The 9,988-nt window shown below is 48.3% G+C and overlaps 1 protein-coding gene and 1 pseudogene across 1 annotated transcript; one reads left to right on the plus strand and one right to left on the minus strand.

Annotated features, from left to right (window-relative positions):
• Positions 1 to 1,346: 1,346 nt before the first annotated feature.
• Positions 1,347 to 7,199, plus strand: LOC117191901 (annotated as a pseudogene).
• LOC117191905 lies at positions 4,183 to 6,063 on the minus strand. The gene is made up of 3 exons (XM_033396660.1): positions 5,357 to 6,063; positions 4,947 to 5,290; positions 4,183 to 4,878 (listed from the first exon to the last, which is right to left on the minus strand). The coding sequence occupies exons 1-3, from the start codon at positions 5,988 to 5,990 to the stop codon at positions 4,477 to 4,479; spliced, it is 1,380 nt and encodes a 459-aa protein (XP_033252551.1). The 5' UTR covers positions 5,991 to 6,063; the 3' UTR covers positions 4,183 to 4,476.
• Positions 7,200 to 9,988: the final 2,789 nt, after the last annotated feature.

Here is a 9,988-nt window from a genome sequence, read left to right on the forward strand (position 1 = left end):
AGCAATCGACCCAAGGAATTTTTCACATGGTTGACTTGAGACAGGATAGGTCAAGCAGGCCGTCCACAAAGTCATGTCGTGACATGGGCACTAGGATACTAGACTCGTTTACCGAAGATCAAACAGTTCCTGGCAAGTTGAAGTCACCAAGACCTATCATACGATCTTTATCAGATAGCGAGGAAGAAACAGCGGTTAAAGCGGACAAGTGCTGCTCATAAATTGAAATATCCGAAGAAGGTGGGATATACGAGCAAGTAATGAATATAGCGAAACCGGGAAGAATCAGTTTTACACACAGGAATTCCAATTCCTGTTGAACTTGGACTGTGAAGTGTTCCGACGTGAAGTAAGAGTCCACTGCAATTAGAACCCCCCCTGCACGTCGAGACGAACGGTCCTTTCTAAAAGTTGTGTACCGACCTGCCAAAACCTCGGAACTAAGAATGTCCGGCTTTAACCAGGTTTCAGTAAACACAATAACGTGGGAAGCAAAAGCAACACTATCCCGGAAAAGAATGCTGAGCTTACTACGCAAGCCTCTGGGCAGACTGGGCATGACCTGTGCCTGGCCCTGCCCGGCAGACTGGGCATGACCTGTGCCTGCCCACCCACTACCAGCTGGCCAAGGGCGGAGTCTCCTGCAAGAACTACATCATCTTCAGCCAGAGGAACAGCTTCGGCCGCTTACATTTACTGGGTAAGGAGGATTAATATCCCTAATCCTTCTTTTTCTTTTTCCAGATCGAAGGCAGGAGTCACAGCATAAAGCATTCTCTGGCAAATGGCACAAAGGTGAGCCTCTTGGCCAACTCCGGACAGCCGTTCGACATTGCAATCGACATCATTGGGCGGCTGCTCTTCTGGACCTGCTCCTACTCCAACAGCATTAACGTGACCATCCGCCCAATTGTGTTCCTAAAACGTTGCCTCTTTTAGCTTCCTGGGTGAATCCGTAGGCGTCAACGATACCGGGGACTCGGAAAAGCCTCGCAACATTGCCGCCTTAAGGAGATTTATGTACTGGCTGGAGGACAAGACCTGAGTGGAACGGATCACTTTCAGCGGAGAGCGTTGTTCCGTGGAGCTGCATCGTCTGCCACAGTTGCCCGCAGTGTGACACGCAGCACGCGCGACGTGTTCAAACCTTGTTTTAGTTAAAATACTATAAAGCAAGGACTAAAAACTAACCAATTTTATAGAAAATGTATTCATCAATGGCCTAAAATTATGTGGGAAAACTAAGGGTTTTAGTTAACCAGAATTATTCAACGGAATCTCTAAACTGAGCAATATGAACGACTATCCTTTTCCGTTTTTTTGTTTTGACCTATTTCGCTGAAACCATTGTTTGACCTATTTTGCTAAAACCTTTTCTACGCAAATTGCAATAAGAGCAAGTATTAAGAATAAGCTGGTCAAGTAGAAAATAGATTCATTAATTGGATAAAACTATGTGGGCATGGCTAAATGTTCTGTATAGCTAATAATATTCGACCGAACATCAAAATTGACCAATATGGTTTCCAATTCTTGCCGGAGAACGATTGTAGAACATTCTAGACCAAGAGGGTATTTTAATAAACCACCGAAAACGAGGAAAATGTATATTTTTAACGCAGTTCGGGAGAATGATATCGTGGGTTTCTTCTAAGTAAAGAGGATAGATCTACAAGGATAATTTACAAACAGTATTATATTCGGCTGTTTACCTCAAGTTTAAATAGAGGGGGCTTAAGTGGGCTAAGTACTCTTAGCAGAGCAAAACAAGCGCACAATTTGTATTTCACAGAAAACTCCGCGTAATTGCAATCAAATGCACAGTGTTATTTCATAAAAATAATATGTATTCAGAGTTAATTTATCACAATGTTCCAACTCCGCCGGCAACGAACATACCGTTGTCGGTTGCAGCACCAGACGGCGGCTTCCTTTATGACGGCGTACGCAGCATAAACTACATATCAGCAGAGCCGGCAGATGCTGCAGAGAAGTCACAAGGTAAAATCATGTCCACGCGCTTCAACATCATTGCACTCGATGTCAGTCCCATGTGGGGCAAGGGAAGACAGCCATTTGCCATAGTGGGCGACGATCTGAGTGTGCAAGTGTGGGACTGCATGCTGGGCGGGGCTGTCAGCGGCCACAAGGCGCATCAACATCAGCACGAGGCCCGCAATTTCAGAGGAAGCCGTCCCTTTGAAACTGCCGTTCTAATGAGCTGCATGAGCAATGGCAATATACTTTCGATAGATGCCAGTGATTTGGTCATCTATTGTGTGGCCTCCAACACCTTTTGCCGTCGTCCCACATTCATTCCGTCGCGCAATCACCATCCCGAAGTCCTGCGCTGCTCTCCCTACAACGACAACGTATTTGCTTTGGGCACGACGTTTGGAGCTGTGTTAGTTTGCGACCTGCTCAAGATGAGCATCGTTTATAAATTCAATGACCATAAGAACTGTATCAATGGATTGGCATGGCGGCAGGTGTCTCTCCCCTTCGAAGAGGAAAAGTTGAATCTCGATACGTTGTCCTCGCGAGCTGAGCGGTGCCGCAGTCGCAAAGAAGATGAGGTAGCCGAAGCCTCTTCCAAACCAAAACCCAAACCCCCTCCGCTGGTCAAGTCCAAGCCAGCCGAATCCGATGATCCGTTTGACATTTACAACTTTGATCATCTGGAATGCGAGTTCGGGGCGCCGGTAGACGCCCGACGCAATTCATCCGACGATTGCGGTGACGACTTTGTTGGCCTGGAAAAGCCAGCAGGGGCCGCTGCCCTCGATTTTGTGGAGGCCTGTGAGAGCATTAAAGCGGATATAATGGCCAATCGCTCGGAGGCGGCTGGCGGTGTGGAGGTGACTTTAGACGACTGCCAGCCCACAAAACCATCTGGTCCCCTCAGCGATGCCAGCAAAATAAGCAACAATGACAGCGCAACAATCAAAATGCCGCCCTGCCCAGCGATTCCACCGAAGGCAGTCTGGAGGTTATCCAATACAGCTCCTCCAGCGACGATGCCGTGATCGTCGATGGCGATGCAGCCAAGCCGAAACGAGAGGTGCTGCATCACATCTATCACCGGGCCGAAGTGCACGCTCCCGAGACATCTCAAATTCAAATGAATCCCGAGCCTGATTTAAAAACCGCATTGGTTGAGGAGAGCAGTACCGATTCGATCATTTCGAGTTCCATAAACTCGTCCATTCGCCCAGACATTCTCCTGGTCTCCGTTGATGCCGAAGAGGTGATGATCTGGAATACGAACACGGGCGCACATGCCGGCAAGAACTACAGCAGTGGCAAGTTAACAGGTGAGATCCATATGAAAAACACAGCCCTGGACCATCTTAATCCCTAGATATCTACAGATCAGTATTGCAGTGTCATGTGGCTAAATGACCGCACCATTGTCTCCCTGGGTCGGCATCAGTTATCCTTCTGGTCACTGGTGTACGATCGAAAAATGCTTCGCTACAAGATCAACAAGGACAAGGAGCACAAGTGTGGCACAAAGGACATACTATCTTTTGCCACTAAATGCAGCAAACAGCAGCTATGGGTGTGCAGAAACAATCGCACGACCGGACTGATGGATCCCCTCACTGGCCACATAATCACCAACTACAGCTCATTGGTCTTTGGAGTGCGGGCCATGGTCGAGTGTCCGGATGATATGAACAAGCTTACTTATCAATTTTCTTTATAAGAAACTAATTTACCGCTACTTCGCTCTCCAGATTCGCTCTGGGATGTTCGGACCGTCGCGTGGCCTTCTTTGATCTGTCTAAACTGGCCACGAACGGCACGGCCATCACTACTAGCCATATTGTCAGCAATGTCTACTCCCTGGCTGCTTGCAACTCGCCTGCGGCACCTACGAGGGATCTGTGAGTTTTTACTTTGACTTTAATCGAGATTACATAAATCAATAAACGTTACAAAATAGGTGGCGATTCTCGACGTGGAGACCATGAAAGTGAAGAGAACCATTCAAGGGCCCCAAAAGAAAGAAGTCTACAGTTTGGTGTGGCAGGTAAACTACATCTACTTTGTTGTGAACCGTAAGCTTTGCTTCGTTGATTTAAGCCGGCTCAAAACAGGTGAGTTAGAAGCTCTTCTCAGCATCGCTTCTCATTTGTGCTGTCGTGTGTTATAGGTCTGGTTCTGGGCATTGCGCTGGCCATAGCTGATCTTTGTCTGGGCATCGTGAGTCTGTCGCTTTCGTATCTCTGCCATGTGGATGGTCTCGCGGTGGTAGTCCCACACATTCCATGTCACATTTTTCCAGTTCGGGGCCGACAAGTCATTGGTGACCACCATTTCGGTTTGACCCGCGAAATCTCTTTGCTTCGGAGGCTCCACAATCAAGTCCTGCAGCTCATGGGATATGAGAGCTTCGTCCAGCTTAAAGAGCAACGCCAAGTTGGCACTATTAAAGATAACTTTTCTGAAGGCCGGTATAAACTGCTCGAATCAGAGCTCCGTGAACCTGGTGTACATGTGGTCCCTCAAACCAAATGTTATGTCCACATTCATGCAGAGCTTTCGCGTCACTTTTGCTGGCAACAAAAGCCCGTTGGTTATGGTCAAGGTCAGGGCACAAAAATCCTTGATATCCGCCTGGGCCAAGCTGCAAAAGTTCCCGTCCGTGTGGTAGTCGGTCATGACGGCTATGCGATCAAGAAATTTTGTTTTATGCGGCACCTTGATGCGTTTGTGCAACGCCTGGAGCTCGGCAATTGTAGCCTCTGCCGCATCCTTGATCTGAGCAGGCACCAGTATTTCCAGTTGCTCCCGCAACTTGTTTAGCTCGACAACGTGATTGAGGAAGTTATTCAGATTGCTCCAAACCTGCGAGATGTACACAAAGTGCGGCTAATGGATGGACAGAGGAGTATTAGAAGGACCGACGACGACCCCGACTGTATCTGCTTGCCACTTACGAATATCAGCTCCGAGTCGATGTCCGTGCGCATGGCCAGAGTGTCGTTTATCTTTTCCACCACACACTCGTAGTGCTTTCGCTCCACCTCAATGAGATAGACGGTGCTTTCATAGCTGCGATGCAATGCATCCAGGCAACGCTGCTGCATGGTGTAGATGATGGTGAACTGATTGAGTCGCTGCAAGTGCTCAAGAGGCACGCGATAGGTCATCGTTGTGTCCTTGGGATCCAGATAAAACATCTCATCGATGGTCGCTTGGCTTAGCGACTGCATCTTGGCCGCTCCATCCAGAGCCAGCTGGAAGGCAGAGCTCGTGTTCTTCTGAGCCATTTCCAGGACGCCTGAGATGGGAAAAGCAAAAACCGAGTTTACGTTCCAGATTTCTGGAGTTCATGATCTGCACTCACTATATCTCACATTTTCCCGGTCCCCATCCGGTCCATCGTTGTTGTAGATGACTATACCGCCCACAGTGGCCGCCAGACGCTGCAGGTACTCTAGTCGATGGTATTTCTTCTTCAGCACATAGTTCTGCAGGTCGCTACGCCCGATCACGCTGTTCAGGGCTTGAGCGGTCAACTTGAGCAACACGTGGTTCTTGGGACAGCCCAGGTTGTAGCAGGCCACAATGAAGACCTGCATCTTGGCAAAGAGCTGATCCAGCTGCGCCTTGCTGCAGGTCTCCGGGTACCGCAGAATGTCGTCGATGAGCAGCTTCAGTTCGTTGAGGAACCTCTCCTCGTATTGCTCCTTTACGTACTGCAGATCGATGCCGCGACCCTTCTTCATCACCCACGACATCTTCATGTTGGCCATTGTGCAATCCACTGGACTCACATAGCTCTCGACAATGCCATCCACGAAACTGTTGATGGCACAGGTATGCTTGTTCAGGTCGCTCTTGAGCAGGCCCCGTCGCAAGTCGCGGGCAAGCAGATGCACCACGAAAATGATGAACTCCTCCTCCACATCCAGATCGAGCTGTTCGAAGCGCTTCATGATCCGCCGCCCAATCTCCACCGGAGCCCTGTGTCGCGGCATTATGAATACTGAACAATAAATTTGATTGATGCCTTTGTTAAAGACGAAAACTAGGAAATGAAGGGCTGCTTGTTATTTGTTTGTCCCGTTGCTCCTAGAAACGTCAGCCTACTGTGTTACTCAATACAGTTGGGGGGGCAAAGGTCATATCTATGCGAGTATATTCGTATGTCTATGAAAATCTTTAATCTTTTAATGTTGGTACTGATGAAGACTGGGTAAGGAGGATTAATATCCCTAATCCTTCTTTTTCTTTTTCTAGATCGAAGGCAGGAGTCACAGCATAAAGCATTCTCTGGCAAATGGCACAAAGGTGAGCCTCTTGGCCAACTCCGGACAGCCGTTCGACATTGCAATCGACATCATTGGACGGCTGCTCTTCTGGACCTGCTCCCTCTCCAACAGCATTAACGTGACCATCCGCACAATTGTGTTCCTAAAACGTTGCCTCTTTTAGCTTCCTGGGTGAATCCGTAGGCGTCAACGATACCGGGGACTCGGAAAAGCCTCGCAACATTGCCGCCTTGGGGAGATTTATGTACTGGCTGGAGGACAAGACCTGAGTGGAACGGATCACTTTCAACGGAGAGCGTTGTTCCGTGGAGCTGCATCGTCTGCCACAGTTGCCCAAATTGTTTCCAAAACTGCATAGCCAAAGGGGTGTGACACGCAGCACGCGCGACTTGTTTAAACCTTGTTTTAGTTAAAATACTATAAAAGCAAGGACTAAAAACTAACCAATTTTATAGAAAATTTATTCATCAATGGCCTAAAATGATGTGGGAAAAACTAAGGGTTTTAGTTAACCAGAATTATTCAACGGAATCTCTAAACTGAGCAATATGAACGACTATCCTTTTCCGTTTTTTCGTTTTGACCTATTTCGCTAAAACCATTGTTTGACCTATTTTGCTAAAAACCTTTTCTACGCAAATTGCAATAAGAGCAAGTATTAAGAATAAGCTGGTCAAGTAGAAAATAGATTCATTAATTGGATAAAACTATGTGGACATGTCTAAATGTTCTGTATAGCTAATAATATTCGACCGAACATCAAAATTGACCAATATGGTTTCCAATTCTTGCCGGAGAACGATTGTAGAACATTCTAGACCAAGAGGGTATTTTAATAAACCACCGAAAACGAGGAAAATGTATATTTTTAACGCAGTTCGGGAGAATGATATCGTGGGTTTCTTCTAAGTAAAGAGGATAGATCTACAAGGATAATTTACAAACAGTATTATATTCGGCTGTTTACCTCAAGTTTAAATAGAGGGGGCTTAAGTGGGCTAAGTACTCTTAGCAGAGCAAAACAAGCGTACAATTTGTATTTCACAGAAAACTCCGCGTAATTGCAATCAAATGCACAGTGTTATTTCATAAAAATAATATGTATTCAGAGTTAATTTATCACAATGTTCCAACTCCGCCGGCAACGAACATACCGTTGTCGGTTGCAGCACCAGACGGCGGCTTCCTTTATGACGGCGTACGCAGCATAAACTACATATCAGCAGAGCCGGCAGATGCTGCAGAGAAGTCACAAGGTAAAATCATGTCCACGCGCTTCAACATCATTGCACTCGATGTCAGTCCCATGTGGGGCAAGGGAAGACAGCCATTTGCCATAGTTGGCGACGATCTGAGTGTGCAAGTGTGGGACTGCATGCTGGGCGGGGCTGTCAGCGGCCACAAGGCGCATCAACATCAGCACGAGGGCCGCAATTTCAGAGGAAGCCGTCCCTTTGAAACTGCCGTTCTAATGAGCTACATGAGCAACGGCCATATACTTTCGATAGATGCCAGTGATTTGGTCATCTATTGTGTGGCCTCCAACACCTTTTGCCGTCGTCCCACATTCATTCCGTCGCGCAATCACCACCCCGAAGTCCTGCGCTGCTCTCCCTAAAACGACAACGTATTTGCTTTGGGCACGACGTTGGGAGCTGTGTTAGTTTGCGACCTGCTCAAGATGAGCATCGTTTATAAATTCAATGGCCATAAGAACTGTATCAATGGATAGGCATGGCGGCAGGTGTCTCTCCCCTTCGAAGAGGAAAAGTTGAATCTCGATACGTTGTCCTCGCGAGCTGAGCGGTGGCGCAGTCGCAAAGAAGATGAGGTAGCCGAAGCCTCTTCCAAACCAAAACCCAAACCCCCTCCGCTGGTCAAGTCCAAGCCAGCCGAATCCGATGATCCGTTTGACATTTACAACTTTGATCATCTGGAATGCGAGTTCGGGGCGCCGGTAGACGCCCGACGCAAGTCATCCGACGATTGCGGTGACGACTTTGTTGGCCTGGAAAAGCCAGCAGGGGCCGCTGCCCTCGATTTTGTGGAGGCCTGTGAGAGCATTAAAGCGGATATAATGGCCAATCGCTCGGAGGCGGTTGGCGGTGTGGAGGTGACTTTAGACGACTGCCAGCCCACAAAACCATCTGGTCCCCTCAGCGATGCCAGCAAAATAAGCAACAATGACAGCGCAACAATCAACAATCAAAATGCCGCCCTGCCCAGCGATTCCACCGAAGGCAGTCTGGAGGTTATCCAATACAGCTCCTCCAGCGACGATGCCGTGATCGTCGATGGCGATGCAGCCAAGCCGAAACGAGAGGTGCTGCATCACATCTATCACCGGGCCGAAGTGCACGCTCCCGAGACATCTCAAATTCAAATGAATCCCGAGCCTGATTTAAAAACCGCATTGGTTGAGGAGAGCAGTACCGAGTCGATCATTTCGAGTTCCATAAACTCGTCCATTCCTGGTCTCCGTTGATGCCGAAGAGGTGGTGATGATTTGGTATACGAACACACATTCCATGTCACATTTTTCCAGTTCGGGGCCGACAAGTCATTGGTGACCACCATTTCGGTTTGACCCGCGAAATCTCTTTGCTTCGGAGGCTCCACAATCAAGTCCTGCAGCTCATGGGATATGAGAGCTTCGTCCAGCTTAAAGAGCAACGCCAAGTTGGCACTATTAAAGATCACTTTCCTGAAGGCCGGTATAAACTGCTCGAAGCAGAGCTCCGTGAACCTGGTGTACATGTGGTCCCTCAAACCAAATGTTATGTCCACATTCATGCAGAGCTTTCGCGTCACTTTTGCTGGCAACAAAAGCCCGTTGGTTATGGTCAAGGTCAGGGCACAAAAATCCTTGATATCCGCCTGGGCCAAGCTGCAAAAGTTCCCGTCCGTGTGGTAGTCGGTAATGACGGCTATGCGATCAAGAAATTTTGTTTTCTGCGGCACCTTGATGCGTTTGTGCAACGCCTGGAGCTCGGCAATTGTAGCCTCTGCCGCATCCTTGATCTGAGCAGGAACCAGTATTTCCAGTTGCTCCCGCAACTTGTTTAGCTCGACAACGTGATTGAGGAAGTTATTCAGATTGCTCCAAACCTGCGAGATGTACACAAAGTGCGGCTAATGGATGGACAGAGGAGTGTTAGAAGGACCGACGACGACCCCGACTCTATATGCTTGCCACTTACGAATATCAGCTCCGTTTATCTTTGCCACCACACACTCGTAGTGCTTTCGCTCCACCTCAATGAGATAGACGGTGCTTTCATAGCTGCGATGCAATGCATCCAGGCAACGCTGCTGCATGGTGTAGATGATGGTGAACTAATTGAGTCGCTGCAAGTGCTCAAGAGGCACGCGATAGGTCATCGTTGTGTCCTTGGGATCCAGGTAAATCATCTCATCGATGGCCGCTTGGCATAGCGACTGCATCTTGGCCGCTCCATCCAGAGCCAGCTGGAAGGCAGAGCTCGTGTTCTTCTGAGCCATTTCCAGGTCGCTAACGACTGAGATGGGAAAAGCAAAAACCGAGTTTACGTTTCTTCTTCAGCACATAGTTCTGCAGGTCGCTACGCCCGATCACGCTGTTCAGGGCTTGAGCGGTCAACTTGAGCAACACGTGGTTCTTGGGACAGCCCAGGTTGTAGCAGGCCACAATGAAGACCTGCATCTTGGCAAAGAGCTGATCCAGC

Source organism: Drosophila miranda (assembly GCF_003369915.1).
Source record: "Drosophila miranda strain MSH22 chromosome Y unlocalized genomic scaffold, D.miranda_PacBio2.1 Contig_Y1_pilon, whole genome shotgun sequence".
In the NCBI taxonomy this organism is placed as follows: Eukaryota; Metazoa; Arthropoda; class Insecta; order Diptera; family Drosophilidae; genus Drosophila; species Drosophila miranda.